General features: G+C 37.2%; 2 protein-coding genes across 10 annotated transcripts in view; one reads left to right on the forward strand and one right to left on the reverse strand.

The window, feature by feature from the left end:
- The first annotated feature begins 147 nt into the window (after window positions 1-147).
- LOC104603685 (ribosomal protein S5 domain protein) lies at window positions 148-6,785 on the forward strand. Of its 2 annotated transcripts, none has more exons than XM_010267769.3 (6): window positions 148-685; window positions 795-836; window positions 951-1,066; window positions 2,520-2,625; window positions 2,842-2,895; window positions 6,159-6,785. In XM_010267769.3, exons 1-6 carry the CDS (start codon window positions 458-460, stop codon window positions 6,315-6,317), a joined length of 705 nt encoding a protein of 234 aa, XP_010266071.1. In that variant the 5' UTR covers window positions 148-457; the 3' UTR covers window positions 6,318-6,785. The 2 variants fall into 2 exon arrangements, with proteins under 2 accessions (XP_010266071.1, XP_019054362.1); XM_019198817.2 differs by having other exon boundaries at window positions 6,165-6,560.
- A 2,721-nt stretch (window positions 6,786-9,506) lies between these two features.
- Window positions 9,507-17,875, reverse strand: part of LOC104595471 (protein FAR1-RELATED SEQUENCE 4-like) — a 46,399-nt gene continuing 38,030 nt past the window's right edge. For 4 of the 8 annotated variants that reach the window (XM_088887612.1, XM_088887611.1, XM_088887608.1 and 1 more), the window contains one exon: window positions 9,507-9,886. The gene's annotated coding sequence lies outside the window, so the exon portion shown is untranslated. Of the gene's footprint in view, window positions 9,895-14,650; window positions 14,997-17,875 lie in introns of those variants that run through there. The other 4 variants (XM_088887610.1, XM_088887607.1, XM_088887609.1 and 1 more) reach the window with 3 other exon arrangements.

A 17,875-nucleotide genomic window follows, 5' to 3' on the forward strand; every position in this document is an offset into this window, starting at 1 on the left:
TCTCAATTGGGATTTATATGGGCTGAGGTTTCCCCTGAGGCTCTAAGCCCAACCCAAACACAGTCCATGAGAGCCCAAGACAAGATTCGATCCATTGAGCTTGCATACTGCTAAGCAGACCCATTGAAATTAGAATGGTTTGGAGTCTGGAGTTTCCTTTAGCCACCCAAATCCAATCTAAGCTTTTGATGAGTTGAGTTGTGAGGGCTGACTGGCTGAGCAGCTGGTGTCGGTCATCCATCGGTGAAGCATCAGCCATTGCTGAAGGCCGAAGAAGCTGGCAACACAGGCACGGCCCAGCCCCGAGGGAGCTGCACTTGAGGGTGCACCTCCAACCCCAATTCCCATTCAACATCCAGTCGTGATGCATTGACAACCTCAGCCATCTCGAAGGCGGGCCCTCAGTTGTGTCAGTTACCAATTCGATCGAAGAACCGCCCCACGCACTCTCAACCAAATGACCACCAGCCTAACGTCCTACCTGAAACTGAACCCTCGAATCCCTGCTTCACTCTTTGTAATTGCGGGAGGGAAGAAGGCAATGGTCAGCACCAGCAAAGCCCCAGATTCTTACACAGCTATCCGGGAGAGGTTCACCTTAGAACGGGAGATAAAAAAGAGCAAATTTATTGCCATCGCAGGCCCCATCTCCGACGAGCAATCCGCCCATTCTTTTCTCGCTGAGGTCTTTCCTCACACTTACTCGTTATTCTTCCTTTCTCTGCAATTTTTTTTAGGGTTTTATTACTTGGGTATTTGATCAAGAGTCTCAGTTTACTGCCTTAATTCAATAGGTCCGAGATCCCCGAGCGACTCACAATTGTTGGGCTTATAAGGTACATGCCGCACACCATGCGTTTGCTTTTTGATCCCACAGTAGTGGGTAAGACTTTTCATCCCCCCGCTCATAAACCCGCTTTAACATAAAAACGCATCTGTTTGTTTTATAGCTTGGAGATCAATATCGGTGTAATGATGACGGTGAACCATCGGGTACGGCTGGTAAACCGATATATTCTGCAATTGTTTCCTCAGGGATTGATAGGGTGATGGTAGTTGTCATCAGGTGAATTATATTTTTGAAAATTTTCTTTTGGCATGCTCTTCTGACACAGTGTGGTGATATGCCATTGATTTTGAGGCAGATTGACACTGTTTTACCGTAGCAATATGATAAAAAAATGTACCTGGAAAATAGAGAAATTTCTATCACTTCAATAAATTTTGAGGAGGAACAATCTCTAGAAAGCCAATACGCGTACATGCGCATGTACACAGACAGAAGTTACTAAAGAGAGAAATAGATGAATGCAAAACTTAAACTAAATTGACAGCTAATATAAATAAATTGCCTCCAAGTTAATGTTAATTTCCCCCTTTTCTTACTTCTATCTTTATTAACAATTAACTCTATTTAATTTGTCTTCATCCTAAACCCGTTCTGAATAAATAAACATCAAAATTGCATCTAAATTAAGGAGAAGAAGAAAATCAATTTCCAGATGACCTGAATGAATATTTTCCAAACCAACATATCTCTATTTAAATTCTTTTTATTCTAAAATCATTCTGATTAAATAAACACCAAAAGTGCAGCTAAGAAATAACTTTTTTTTTTTTGAGCAAAAGGATATTAATTAGTAGAAAATAAACCAAAACAAAGAGCACCACATCACAATGGCAATTGATCTTGGATGCATGTGGTTTTAACCAGACCTTCCTTGTATATTTATAGTGTCTGGTCAACTTAGCTATATTATGTGCTAGTTTGTTCTTTACACGTGATGCATAGATGAAATTACAACATTCTAAAACGAATGCTAACTGCCTGGTGTGCTCAATTAGTGCTTGCTCAAACCATTGATATTTACATATTATTGTCCCTGATTTTTTCTACTGCCAGAGCCCAGAGGACCTAAATGAATTATTTTCAAACCAACATATCTCTATGTAATTTGTCTTCATTTTAAAATCATCCTGAATATGTGACTCAAAACTTTAGCTAAATTAAAGAGAAGAAATAACAAATTCCAGATGCCCTAAACAAATCATTTCCCAGGCACCATACAACATACACTTCATATAGAAAATAAGAGAAACCTTTTATTCTAATATATGCATAATTTCTACTATTCCTATCACTTATTAAATTCAATATATAACCAACATAACACCTCCATGGATAATAGACTCAATTTTTGCATACACATGGAAGACAAAACTTGTGATGCAGAGTTTCAGGTTAGAGCCACTCACAAGTATCAAGGAAAAGACCATTTGGTGGCATAATTGCCAACTGACGTCTGGAAGTGAGGAGGGTTAACCAAGTTGATTAAGATTTGTGTAGAGGACTAGGATGTATTATTTCTGAGGATTTCTGGGGTTGGGCCACTTCCTGATTAGTGTAGCTGTTGCCATGCCTTTCTAAGAAATTAAAGATAAAGAAAATTGCCATTTATCCTTATATTCAGTGGATATTAGTTATCCTGAAAATTCCAATTTCTTTGTCTCATTTTCAGGCATTTTGGAGGTATCAAGTTAGGAACTGGAGGATTGGTCAGGGCTTATGGAGGTGTCACCGCAGAATGCTTAAAAAATGCTGCAACATGTCTAGTGAAACCTAAAGTAATGAACTGTATGCTTGAGCTATTAATTTCTAGATTTGTTTTCCTTATCTTTATTTCTTGTTGCAAAATTACTTATTTCATTTAACTGGTAGAAAAGCTTTTTTTCATCTTTACATTTAAAAGAAAGAACAGTACATACTTTTATAGAGGATGCCTTGTCAATTTGTGTATAAATTTGTTTTTGGATGTTTTATGAGCAAAATTACTTTTGCAGGTTTTAATTGGTCTAGAGGTGCCTTTTGAACTGTTGGGGGTTGTATACCATCAGGTGAGGGCTATTTCAATTTATAAAGGTTTCAACTTTCATGTTACTTTGGGTTTAATATGAAAATTCATTGTATCATAAAATGCAAATTATTGATGAAAAAACAACATGCAAATGCTTGGATATTATTTGCCTTTTGGTATTCAAAGATTGAGTGTACTTTGAAGGCACACGTAGCATTCATGGATGTTGTTTAGCTTATTAGCCAGAACTTACCTTGCTCTTATTAAGAATTTTTTTTCCTGGGAATTTAGCATTGTCATGTTGCTATCCCCTATTAAACAGAATAGAATGGTTAAATAGGATTCATGTAGCCAACTCCATATGGTTGGGATGAGGCTTAGATGATGTTGTTGTTATCCCCTACTTACCTTTAAACCCATGTTTGATATTGCCATGATGCTATCATAGAAAAAGGCCATGCTATGATAAATATAATGTACCTGGAAGACAAAAATCTAGTTATTCCTGCCATATTTTATTTTCAATAACTACTACTAGTATCATTTATTTCATTCTATTTCTCTGAAGATGCTATTACTTTATTCAATTTTAATTCCAAGATTCACCTTTCAATGGGTTTCTTTTAGATAATGTAAAACTAGTAATTTTGAGACAATTATTCATTTAACTTGCATAATAGAACTTATAGTCCCATCTTGGTTTGAAACCTAAAATCCAATTTTGGTTGGAAGTCTTTACATACCACATTATATTTCTTTATTCTGCTCTATTTAGACCATATATTCTGTTAAATGATTGACTTCAACATCTTTTCCAACTACTTGAACCATTCTCGTTTCCATTTTTCCTTTTCCTTTTAGATCCTTTAACTTGACCAATTTGCTCTCTAGAGCACTAGTTGGTCTCCGTTTCACATGGCCAAATCATGTTTAGCAAACTCTTTTTGTTCAATCACCTGAAGGTGCCATTTCTATGTTTCTTCAAGTTATGGTTGTAAGTATGAACATGGCAGTTGGAGCCACATGCATATATGGGAGTTTGATTTGGCAAACTAAAAAATTGGATTTGGAGACTTATACAAGTTACAATATCCTTTCTTGAACATCCACGTATATAGATTAGAATAAATAAATGTAGCAAAATTCCATTTCTTATGGCTAATATGTCAATATTTGAAATATAAAAAGATCATTGTTAGTATAGTTTTTTTTTTTTTTTTCTTTGTATGACAGAATGTGATGAAAAACTGCACATTGCATAGGAAGCATAATTGCAATAGATTAGGAATGACTTGGGATTTGATTAGAAATCTCTAATAGGTAAATTTTAATATGATACAATAATTAATAGTTCTATGAAAGGAAAACAGCTCATCTTCTATGGTACAACAATTAGTAGGGGTGAAATAGGGATTCTAATAAGGTAAATTACGAGATAAGATCTCCTAATAGAGACATCCACGAGAAAAAACCAGAAGACTAAAACACTAAATCTCCTTTTTACATTGTAAAGCATAAACTAATACTCTTATATCCATCCCCCTGTTGGCTAGTAAGAATTGGGAAAAACATCATTCTTTAATCAACAAAAACACACAAATAAATGGAGAAGTCATTGTTGCTGGGAAGCTTCACTGGAAGGAATATGAGTTGGGCTGATATTCTTCAATTCCTCTGTTCTTCTCATCTTTATTGGAAAATAATAAGTATGCAGCATCTGTTGTTGCCAGTCTCTCTCATGCCCCAGCCCCCACTTTATGTATTGCTAAGTTTTTATTGTTTCTTCTTATCCTTTCCCTGTTTTAGGTTGAACTTGTCAAGGCTACTAGGCACCCACCCTGGTGTCACCAAACCTGGTTAATTTTATGTTGTTTCCCTAGCTTTCTATGAGTTAGCTTATTCCTTGGTTGAAGTAGCAACTAGGAAACATTGACAATGGTCTAACATGAAGAATCAACCCTTAGAAGTAGAACAAAACCATGTATGGAAAGATAGGTGGAGCCCTATTTGTCGATGAAGAGAAAGATACAAAGAGTATATGTGCGTAATATAGATCAAAGATCAGAAAAAAAGAAAAAGAAATAAACAAAAGGGATGTTTAATGCGACAGAAGTACAGAGGCAAGAGAGTACATGAATATTAATTGTAAAATAAGAAAATGATGAGGTAGAGCCCTTTACTCTGATCCCTGTAAGAAAGACAGTTGATGTGAATCTGTCCTTCAAATCTGATATAAAATTGATAAAAAATAAGAAAAGTGAGAGAGAAAAGAAGGTTACAGTAGAATAGAAGAAGATGGAGAAGAAGAGAAAGGAGAAGAGAGTTCGATGGATTTCTCTCTCCCTTCACTAATCTTTTATTAATCTTAATAAATTATGCTAATTACAAGTCTGCCCTTTAAGTGGGCGGCCAGCAAAGCAAGAACTTAAAAGAAATTAAAAAGAGATTAACAGGCCCATTAAGAAAAGGCCCGTGAACTCATAAAACAGATAGAACACTACTTAAACATAAAACAAATATTAGGGCCCATTCGGCCCAGTCTCTCTACACTTGTGAAAGGGGAATGAAATAAAGATACAAAGTCCCTGCTATTTTATAGAGACAGATTATTCTTTGCTTTGTGTAGAGAAGTTGGTTAGAAGAGACATCTTCTGAAGAATATCATGATGAAGTCTGTCAATATAAAGTAAATTACCAAGGCAGTCTAAGATGCTAACTAACTATACAAAGGCTTATCACAGTGAACAACCCCCTCCCCCCTCAAAAAAAAAGAAAAGAAAAGAAAGAAAAATAATCATTTTATGGCTATCTGAATTTAAACTCCCTTTGTATAGTGCCACTTCAGCTTTTGATTAATTCAATTAATGGATTCTGATCTGAGTGATTTAGGTTGCTTGAAAAACTGAATGGGCCAACTTCGCATACCCAACTTTCAATCAGACTTTTGATGAATTTGAAAACAATTATTCCATGATCTTTTTTTCTTGCTGCATTGATGTACATCTCTCGTTTTATGCCTTCAAATACTACGAGTTCAAGGGAATTCATGGTTTCAATTTAGATTCATACATTTTACTTTTCAAATCTCTAGAAATTTTACCTAGCCAACTTTAACATCAATTTTCCACTTACTACTATTTTCAGAATCTGATTTTTTTTTTTTTTTACCTTTGCTACTTCTCTTTTAATCGTTTGTGCAAGTTATATCTACTTTAATGACTTAGCAATTTCTGACAATATTATCTTGGGATTTTATCGGATCCATTTAATGTGTATTCTGAAATATTGCACGGTTGCCAACAGCTACAGTCTTTTCAAGTTGAGGATATCAGTCAGGACTATGACACTGGTAAAGAAGGTATCACGGTTGTAACTTTCAGAGTTGATTATGACAAGCTCGAGAACTTGGAAAATGCAGTCAAATCCAATTGCAGTAGACAAATCGAATTTTTCAAACACTAAAGCATATTTAAATTTGTTCATCTTCAGTGGTTTATAGTCTTCCCTTTATTGGGTTGTGGAAGTGGTTAAACAGTTTTTAAAAAGAAGGAATCATGTTAGGGTTGGTTCTGTTCTCTTTTTCCCAGATCTCTCGTACTACCTAACCTAATGGGACTAATTTTGTTGTTGCCTTGTTGGTTTCTTTGCTTGCTGGGTTGTATGATGAGGCTTCAATCAATTACAAGTTGAGGATTGAACTTTGAAGCTTGGCCTCTGTTACAGCTAAATATTCACCCAAAACTTGGTACTTATGGTGAATATTGTACATACACTCGTTGATATGTATGTATTTAACCGATTATTTGCAAGTTTGTCCGATAATGATAAGTGTTCTGTAACAATTATGGATCATTCAGTTCGTGAGCCACTTCTTGGATGTATGCTACTCCATATAAAACACATATTAGGGAACCAATATGATATTCTAAACTCTTGATGCATTAGCACCCATTCTCTTCTAGAGTTTCTAGTTTTTATGTTTAAGCACTTGATGGTTTGATTTTGATATTCCATGTTCTTTGGCGATACAATTAGAATTTCTGAAACGTATCTTTTTGTTGATCTCATCTCGAATTTTACACCCACCAAGATTAGATTCAGCCTGTTTCACTTACAAAATCGAACCATCCAAACTTTCGAATAATCCAACGTGCACTTTTTAGTTATTAAACGAAGGGAAATCAATATTAATTAGAATTTTAGGTTAATCTGTTGAGTTGGGATTGAGCTGCTGATCTACGTTGAGTTGAGCAGTTGGCTAGTCTGTTCGTTCGTCCAATTAGATCAAGCCATTCAATCAGTAATTACCTGATTAACACCTGTACTACCACCCATCAGGTTGGTGCAACCGAATTTTTGTCGACCAAGCAATCCAACTACGATTACCTGTGACACTGGCTTTTGTTACCTGATCTCATGGATCGGATCGGATTTGAATCAAGGTATATTCGAATATGATCTGATACTATTATTTTGTAGATCTGATCCGATTCAAAGATCCAATCGGATCTGATAGATATGGATCTGAATTTGAATCAAATTGGGAAGTCGGATATTCAGATCTGATCTGATTTGTTTTATTTAAAAATCAATAAATTATTAAAAAATAAATAAAGTATATCAATTTAAATAAAAAAAAAACAAAAATACAAGTATCTTTTAATTAATTTCATCATACATATACATGTTTTTTATAAAAAAATAAATAATATAGCAATTTTATAAAAATACAATTTAAATAATATATTGGATCGGATCTTCTCAGATCAGATAGGGGGTGATTTGAATTCAACCAAATAAGATTGAATCATCATGATCCGATCCATTTGCATCCCTAATCAATGCCTCCAGTAATGGAGGCTTGAAAGTTACCAAATTGCCCTTACAACTTATTTTCACATCTATCAATATAATTCAAAAAGCTAGATTTTCCCTTCTAAACTTCCCTAGACATAATGATTTTATAGAGTAAAATTACTTTACTCTTTTCAATGGATTTTTCCAATTAAGAGTTAAAAGTTCTTTTCGAGGTATATTATTAAATTTTCTTCCGGATTGATAGATATAAGAGTAAAATGGATATTTTTGAAAAACTAAAACATTAGGCCAACCTTTTCCATCCGGGAAAATAATAAAAGGGAGGTAACTGCAGGTTTTTTATTATGTTTATCAGAAACCTCAGGGGAGGTTTAAAAAAGACTTATGAGTCCAAGAAACTGTCTAACGACTATTTATCGGGTTCGAATTGAATCGGATAATAAGTAGATCCAAAATTTAGTTCTTTTGTATTCGAATCGAATCTTAATTGCCTGATTTAGGGCTGCAATCTAGAAAAAGAATTAGGGCTGCAACTTGGACTGGATTAGCCCGAACCCAACCCTAACCTAACCCAAATTGGGTTAGATTGAGAATTAGGTTAGAGACTTGGGGTTACGGATGTCTTTTCCTAACGTGATTAGGGTTGATCCCTTGGGCAACCCAGCCCAACCTAAACCCAACTCTATTTGCCATTGGACACATGTACCAAAGTCTCACTACATACTATCATACTCCATTTGTCTCAATTCTCAAATCCCAACTCTAATGACAAGTTGTTATTAGTGATTTTCATTCCATGATTTTATTTTTTATTATTGCCAATTTCAGGATTTTAGATTTTCGATAGGAGATCTATCATAATTCATAATAAATTAATAATTTGAAATCCTCCCTTTTTCATATTTAATTTGTGCTAAAAGAACCAATAAATTTATCAAACAAGGAAATACTAATAAAAAATATGGCCATAAAAATTGAGTTTAGGTTTGTTTGTCAAAGTATACAACAATTTGAGAGATATTAGGAGATTTTAACCACCCCAAACCAACTGGGTTGGGTTGGGTTAGTATTAGGGTTGAAGGTTGGATTGGGTTAGGGTTAGGGGTTCAAAACCTTGGGTTGCTAAGATTGACCTGAACCGACCTAACCTAGCTCGGCTTGCATCTGTAATTCAAAGTTGGATAGCAATCAAATATTAAATAGCATCAATAAATTAAATCAAACATGATCAAAATGTTATATATTATTAATAAAATGAATTAAAAATACTTTGAACAGAAAAACTAAAAATGACATTGATATTATATATCACGAACAACATAAATTGAAAATAAATTTTATGAAACTTTAGCTAATGACTCTTTAGTGAAAACACAACATCAAAATTTCAAACCAACTTCACTGATATGTAATGTTATATATAACATAACATGTTGTATTTATATATGTATTTATTCATTTATTAATAACTATCCTGGATACAAAACCTTGGCCCAAGTCCAAAGGTTTATCCGAACCGCTCTCTAAGCACCAGACCTTATTAGTTTATAAGGCTGTGTTTGGTTGCAATGCAAATAAATTTGCCCTGATGCAAAATGATGGTAGTGCAAATGATTTGAGTATAAATCCTGACCTATTTTTGTTTCAAATTTTAACTTATTTTGTTTGATTGCAGTATAAATGAAGTAAATTAAGACATGAAGCAGAATAAAGTAAAATACAAAACAAAATTAAACAAATTTGCATTTTTTACATTTGCACTCCCGTGCATTTGTATTAATGCAAATAAATTTACTGCAACCAAACACAGCCCAAGTGACCCAAATAACGCCATAGCAAATTAGCATGTTTATCTAACTTCTGAAACCGTAGCTGTTGTGATGAATATACAGTATTAGTGTATTACATGAAAAAAAAAAGTTTCCATTCTGCTCTTGGATCTTGCTTAAGCTGCTCTTCTGCTTATTAACGCCCATTTGGGAAGGCTCTCATGCAGTGGATTCTGGCTTTGCGAGGTGGGCCCCAAACAGACAGCCTATATGTTTAGTGAAAAGCCAGAAAGCCCAAATACGTTGTCATTTAACCAAAAAATTGGCTTTCTAGTGAAGCTTCTTCAGTGTGGCTCAGTGAAAGCAGCTCAACCCTCCAACCTGGTTCCTTAGAGCAGAGCTAGAGAGGTCCAACTGCACTTCTTGGTTTTGTTCTCGTTGCCTCTGTTGCACTTCAAATCAGTTTCATTGTAACGCCAGCAAGATGCAAGTTAGATGCTGAAATTTGGGATGATCAATCCATGCTTATATGAGGAAGCCATGCTAAGGGTGTGCTTGGTTACAGTACAAATTTCATTTGCACTGGCATAAATGCATGGGAGTACAATAGGGCTGGGTGTAAATTCTGGTTTACTTTTGCTTCAGATTTGTTATTTGTTTGTGAGAAGTGAAATACAGAGGGTTCTGTCTAGAAGTAGGATGCAAGATGTAGTTCCCAGTTCATATAAGAAAGATCATGAAAATGAATTGATTGAGGTAGGAGGAAGGTGGTACAAATTTTGTATCAGTTTTTGGGATGTAAAATTTGCACTGCTAGTGAATGCATGAGAGAAAGTACAAATTTTGCATCAGGTAGGAATACAGATCATAACCCCTAGCGCATAAGGCATTTACATGGTCAAATCTCCAATCTAGACCCATTTGCTCTAAGTTGGATAGATTCCTGTTCTCTTTGGATTGGGAAGAACATTGGGGAACCTTCGATGCTAGAGCTCTCCCAAGGGTGACCTCGGATCACCGGTCCATAGTGTTATGCAAGGAGGAAAGAAGGTGTGGAGGTCCTACCCCCTTTAGATTTGAAAATATGTGGTTACTGCATCCAGAGTTTACTAACAAAGTGAGGGAATGGTGGCATGAGTGTAACCCGTCGGTGGAGTGGGAGGGGATAAAATTCCATAAGAAACTACAATTCTTGAAAGCAAGAATTAAGGAGTGGAACTTGATGGAGTTCGGGAGGACAGAAGAAAGAAAGGGAGACTTGATGAAGAAGATTGAAAGCCTTGACTTTAAAGAGGAAAGGGGAGAATTTGGAGAGGAAGACGATGACCTCAGGAGAGAATTGAAAAGACAGTTAGAGGATTGCCTGCACAAGGAGGAAATTAGCTGGAGGCAAAAATCTCGGTGTAAATGGCTACAAGAGGGAGATAGAAACACTAGGTATTTCCACTCTCTAGCAGATGACAGGAGAAGGAAGAACTTCATCTCCAAATTGGTAGTAGATGGAGTTGAGTTAGTACAGCAAGAGGAGATTGCCAGGGCCTGTGTGGAGCATTTCAAATCTATTCTAAGAAGGCCTGTGAGTAGAAGGGTGTGGGTAAAAGGTTTGGATTGGCCAGATGTAGGGGTGGAGAATAGGAGAAGGATGGAAAGAAGCTTTAATATAGAAGAGATCAATGAGGCTGTGTTTTCTATGGATAGAACAAAAGCTCCAGGGCCGGATGGGTTTACAATGGCTTTTTATCAGGATTGTTGGAATATTTTGAAAGATGATCTCTTGCGGGTGTTTGAGGAGTTTTTCAGGAGAGGAATTGTCAATCCGGGTGTGAACTCTACATTTATAGCCTTAATTCCCAAAAAGAAAGATGCATCCCACCCGAAGGATTTTAGGCCAATAAGCTTGGTGAATAGCTTGTACAAGATCATTGCAAAAGTGTTGTCTTTGAGGCTGAAGAAGGTAATGCCGGATATCATTGAACACTATCAAGGAGCTTTTGTGAGTGGAAGACAAATTACAGACCAGATTTTAACTGCTAATGAGAGTGTGGAGAACTTTAAGAGGGATAAGAAGAAGGGAGTGGTCTGTAAGCTGGACTTGGAAAAGGCTTATGACTTGGTGGACTGGGAGTTCTTGAGGAAAGTTTTAACCAAATTCGGGTTTGGGGCTAGATGGTGTAAGTGGATCATGGGCTGTGTCCGGAATTGTCATTATCCAGTGCTAGTGAACGGGACAGTGGTAGATTTCTTTCCAGCCAATAGGGGTATAAGACAAGGAGACCCCCTTTCTCCTTTCTTGTTCATTTTAATTGCGGAGGTTTTGGGGAAATTGATTCACAAAGCCGATTCTAGGGGGCTCATTAGAGGCTGGAGGGTTGGGAGGATGGAAACCCCCCTCACACATTTACAGTTTGCTGATGACACAATTTTGTTTTGTGAAAGTGGTAATGTGAGGTTTATCAGGAATTTAAAATCAGTGATACAACTGTTTGGGCAACTGTCCAATTTGAAGGTTAACCTTGGGAAAAGCTGTGTAGTGGGGGTGAATTTGGAGGAGGGAGAGATCAGGGAGAGTGCTGAAGTGCTGGGGTGTGAAGTCACGGGGTGGCCTCTGAACTATTTAGGATTACCATTAGGTGATAATCCCAAGAGAGAGAGCTTCTGGAACCTAGTGATGGAAAGGTTTGAAAAAAGATTGGTATCATGGAAAAAGAATTACCTCTCTCTTGGCGGGAGAATTACATTAATTAAGGCCACACTTGCTAACTTACCCATCTTCTTCATGTCGGTGTTTAAAATCCCAGTGAAGATTGCTAACAGATTAGAGAAGTTAATGAGAGATTTCCTGTGGGAGCCGGGAGAAGAGAAGATGGATCATAGAGTTAGCTGGGAAATAGTGTGTAGGAGTAAGTCGTGTGGTGGCTTGGGGCTTGGGAGTATTAGGAGAAGGAATATGACTCTACTGGGGAAGTGGCTATGGAGGTTTCCTATGGAGAAGGAGAAGCTATGGGCTAGAATAGTGGCAAGTATTCATGGGCTGGAGCACAACGGATGGGACGCTGGAATCAGAGCTAGGATCACAAGCAACTCTCCTTGGAAAGCCATTCATGACCTGCTTCCAGTTTTCATTCCTAATATCAGGTATGACTTGAATTCCGGTAACTCCATAAAATTTTGGGAACAAACCTGGGTGGGGAGCGCCCCTCTAAAGGATCAGTTTCCGTCTTTGTACGCTCTTTCTGATTTGAAAAATGAGCCGATCTCGTCTTTCACCACCCTGTCCTCTTCCACTTCTGGGATTGGGTGGAACTTGGGTCTAAGAAGGGATTTGAGGGATTCAGACTTCGACTGTATTTCGAGCCTTCTTGCACTTCTTGATAACGTTGTCTTAGACCCCACTAAGGTGGATTCTAGAATTTGGACACCTAACCCCAATGGCATTTTCTCTTGTGCTTCGTTCTTCAAAGTCTTAAGTCAGTCCACCAGTCCTACCCTGTCCCCTTTTCCTGTTGGTGAGGTTTGGTGCAGAGCTATACCTCCTAGGGTTGGCAGTTTTTTTTGGGAAGCCTATCTGGAAAGAATCAACACTGGTGATCTACTCCAAAAGAAGAGACCCGATGCTTGCTTGTCACCTCAGTGGTGTGTTCTGTGTAAAGCAGATGGGGAGACTGGTTTTCACCTAATGGTGTCGTGCCACTTCGCGAGGTCATTGTGGGATTGGGCTTTCTCCTTATTTGGATGCAGCTGGAATCCCCCATCAAACATGCAGGGCCTTTTCGCCCCCTCCTTCTTTAGGTGGCGATTAAAAAGGGGAAGGACAATGTGGAGAGGACTAAGGGCTGAAGTATGTTGGACACTGTGGGAAGAAAGGAACTCCAGGATATTCTCAGAAACTCAGAGAGGGACAGCAGATTTGAGGGCTATCATACAGTTTAGGGCGGTACAGTGGCTGAAATCTCTGGAAATATTCACAGATTACACTGTGGATGACATGTTGAGGAAGTGGGGTGAAATTGCAAGTTGCACGCAGACCAAGTCAGTAATGAGTGTGGCTTGGACCCCCCCCACCTAGTGGATTCTTGAAATTAAACTTTGATGGATGCAGTAGGGGAAACCCGGGACAATCAGGGATCGGGGGTGTTTTTAGAGATGAAAATGGGGTCATCTCTGCTATATTCTCAGGCCCAATTGGAGTGGGTGACTCCCTTAGAGCTGAGATATGTGTAGTTATGGAAGGAGCCCAGAAAGCTAAGGAATTGAACATCAAGAAACTTATAATTGAAGGGGATTCAAAGGTGGTGATAGGGTGGCTGACCAAAGAACAAAATGATTTTTGGAAGTATAACAATGAGAAGAGGAAATTCAAATGGCTGGTGCGGGAGATGGAAATTAAGACATGTTGGATTAAGAGATCAGCTAATTCCCTAGTTGACGGTTTAGCAAAACAAGGGGCAGAAAGAGATTCCTTGTTTTGGGCTAAGTTGTAATGTTAGTGTCCTTGTATCTTTGTATTTTCTTCTTTCCTTTCTTGAAGTTCTTTGTGACTCTTGGAAGATAAGTGTGTTTGTCTTCCACTTGTAAATTTTCTACTGATGAATTAATGAAAGTGTTATTGATCAAAAAAAAAAAAAGGAATACAGATCATAATTACAAATAAACAAAGGTAAATCTGAACCTGGTACAAATTTTACACCTGGTCAAGATTTGACACTACAATCAGTCTGACAAGATTGAAGTGGCATTAGGAGCTGAAATGAGAAACACATCACATCTTCTGGAAGCTATCATATCCATGAAGGGGAAACAGATCTATGGGATATGAAATTGAGACCTAAGGCTTTTTATCACATGGGCATCTTGGTTTGCTTGCCTAAAGAGAGTGAACTTGGACTTCCATGATCTGCTGAGTGCCTTGATATCCATTACGATGGGAAAATAAGTGACTGTAAGTTTATGGCCTTATTTATGTTTATAGCTTCAACTAAGTTCCTGCTTCCTTGATATTTGAACTCTTTGATTAAACCTAGTTACAGAAGTGTGGATACCTTCTGCATTTTGTGACAAGAAATACCCAAATTCAATGGTGCCGGAACCCAAGGGAGCACCAATGTCACACTTTAGCTTGAAGCATTCAGCCGAGTTGGTGGGGGGGGGGGGGGACTGGTGAGCTTGATGAACATGACTACAAGGCTGGAAACTCAGGATTTTGGTTCCTTCATTAAAAGGTGTTTGACACAACCTTGAGTTTACTAATAACTATGCCAAAAATTGTTGCTATACATGTTAACAAGGTGTATCTTTTTGGTTCAAAAATATAGATCCATCCATCTCAACTTTTTAAACCAGAGTGCAGGTTTCCCTGCACCAACCTTTTTAAGTTACATTGTGCCAGCCAACCTCCAGTTATGCCCATGAAGCATAAATCAGATAATAATACAAACTCACAATTGATCATCATAAATAGATGAACGAAAACTCCCGACTATGGATAATCCATAAGTGGGATGGTAACATCTGCCTCAACACTTGGGTTGTCCATGGCATTGGCTTAGAATCCTTGCTGCAATAACAATGCACAAATGAGTGAACTGTACCTTTTACAGTCACTGATTCTGAGAATAAAAATATCTTCTGTTGCTACCAGATTAGGTGTACTTGCACTTCTTTTATCTATTTTTTAATCAATTGCTTTTTATCTAGTTAGGCATGGAACCATACTGAACCTGCAATTCTTTAGAATAACTCAAGCAAGCCAATGAACAATAACCTTAGAAATGGATGCTTACATGCTAGAGTGGAGTATGCCTCCAAAACGAACTTGATGTTATATGCTTCAGATTTAACTTTTAGGTATGATTCTTACTCTTCTCCCATACTATCAGAGAGGATAAGAATGGTAAATTGCATAGACTTCTAATAATTTCAAATTATATCTTTGCGGTTTACCATTTATAGATTAACCATTCATGCAGGTAAGACTGGTCCTCAAAATAGAAGAGCACCTTGGACATCTATGTTCTCCATTTATCTCAAAAATATGGTTGTTTAGATCCACAAAGATGCTAGACATTGATCCAGTTAATGTCATCTTCATCCATCCATGGGAACAAGTAAAATATTAAAAATCAGAATGCCAGTTTCAAGGAGTAAATCAGGGTTCTTTTCTTATCTCTTTGTAGGTGATATCGTTAGAAGACAGTAATGATTTGGGAAATCCATGTAGGGTAAATGGGTGAATAATGATGTTTGGACCATAGGCCTAAAGGTTCATACCCATAGATCCATGGTATGTTAAATGGGTTTGGGCGAGGGTGTAAAGCATGAGTAGTTTTTAGGATCTGTTTGACCTCAAAATATTGAGATGCAGGGAGCCAGGGACTGGGCTAAAAGTAAATGGTCAATCAATACTAAAATTGTGGACACACTGTACATTGGATAAACATTTGATTACCAATCATGCAGGTAAGCTATGTTTGACCAGTATTTTTAGAGCTTTAAGGCACACCTCAGAGCAATGCATAGCCGAAGTGCTCCAATTCTCTTGAGTTAGCTTCATGGGTTGAAACTTAAAATGTATATTAAGCATAGATGTATATGCCTCAAATATGCTTCAACCTTGAAACATCGAGAGAGAAATAAAATAAAATAAAATAAAGGCTAAATTATGTACAACCACCCTGTTAGGGGTAACGACACTTAGCCCCCGAACTTTGTTTTGCAACAAAGATCCCCCTGCCCTGAACTTTTGGATTTCAGCACTTTTCCCCCACTGTTAGCATACTGTCAATTAATTTCATAGAGTATTCTGTTAAGCATTTTTAAAACCACAAACTACCCTTGTTTCAGGAGACCATTTTGACCATTTAACTTATCTTTTCTAAAATCTTAACTCTCACATGTTTCTCTCAACTTTCTTCGAGCAAAGTTCATAATTAAAAACACCTTGAGAATGATTAGTTCAACAACGCATTGAGAACAATATGTGCTTTAGAATGGTTATTTCCACCATTTTGATATTTGTCTATCATGGCTATCATCCCTGGAATCACGAACAGACATACTAGTAATTTTATATTGACCATCAACCTTGTTAAGTGTTAGCAGGTCAGGGGGGAAGTGTTAAATCTAAAAATTCAGGGAGGTTTTTGTTACATAACAAAGTTTGGGGGGGCTAAGTGTTGCCCCCTCCCAAGTACAGGGTGGCTGTCTGTGATTTATCCTAAAAAAAATTTGCATACCTATTTGTTGTGTCTTCTTTTGGGTGGAATTGATGTTGGTTCCCACTTTAACTAGTTGAACAGAATAAAGCCTAATATATTCCATTTACATATGCTAATTTTCACAACTTTAGTCATATGAAGTTACATAATTGCTCATTGGTCCATAAGTCTTTAAAATTGAACTTTGACCTCTATCAAACTAATTGCATACTTTAAGAGGGTGGTGGGCCTTGGAGCAACGGTTGGGTTGCTCCATTGTGACCTGGTTCTAAACAGCCTCTCTGTATATGCAGGGGTAAGGCTGTGTACATCTGTCCCTCCCCAGACTCTGTGGTAATTATTAGTTAAAGATTACTACTGATTACTATGAGACCTAGAAAATTACCCCAGATTTGTATTTTTTTCTATTATAAAAATCTCATTGCCTAGGCGATAAGGTGCCCCCCTGTGGCCTAGCTTTGCATTGGCAAACAATTATCAACTGATAATTGTGAGTCCATTAGAACAAATAGTGGGAAGAAGCTGGTAGTGTACTCAGGTATGTTACTCAAACAAAGCTACTTTTTATTCTGCAATTGGGATATTGCAACTTAAAGTGGAAGGAGGACTTGCAAACAATTATCAACTGGTTTAGAAATGGAGCTCTAGGTCCATGACATTTAAGACATCACATCAAGGGGGCTAGTGCAATGACTGCTAGCTTAAAATCAAGCTTCAAATGGGTCTCTAGATTAGCACTTAATGATGCTCTTGCCAGAAAGAGTCAATAGGAAGTTTTTGTATTGAGAGTATGTGCTACCCAGGTTAGTTCATCTTTCTTGAGAAGATTGTATGTTTGGGGAGGGTAGAAGTGGGCTAGCTCTCTTTGTGTACTAGACTTTCTGTTTTTAACCAATTTGTACTTTTTCTATTATTTCTGACTTTATTAATTAAATACTGATTGTTTACCCAAAAAGGAGGAAGGCTACACGCTTTGTGGGGGGGAAGACTTTATCCTAAGTTTCTTAACGTACAAGGAGAAAGGAAACATGCATCGATATCCTGAATTTACAAAAGCCATGTAAATCTCATTTATTCAAATAGTTTTGCATGATATGTAACTCTTCATAAAAAACCTCAAAAGTATTTGAGCTAAAAGAAAAGTATGGTTGCAACTTTGGTTCTCATATGCAAGGCTACACGCTTTGCATGAATATTCAACTTGTGGATTATTCAACTA

This window comes from Nelumbo nucifera, chromosome 5 (genome assembly GCF_055504915.1).
Source record: "Nelumbo nucifera cultivar China Antique chromosome 5, China Antique-T2T, whole genome shotgun sequence".
NCBI lineage: Eukaryota > Viridiplantae > Streptophyta > Magnoliopsida > Proteales > Nelumbonaceae > Nelumbo > Nelumbo nucifera.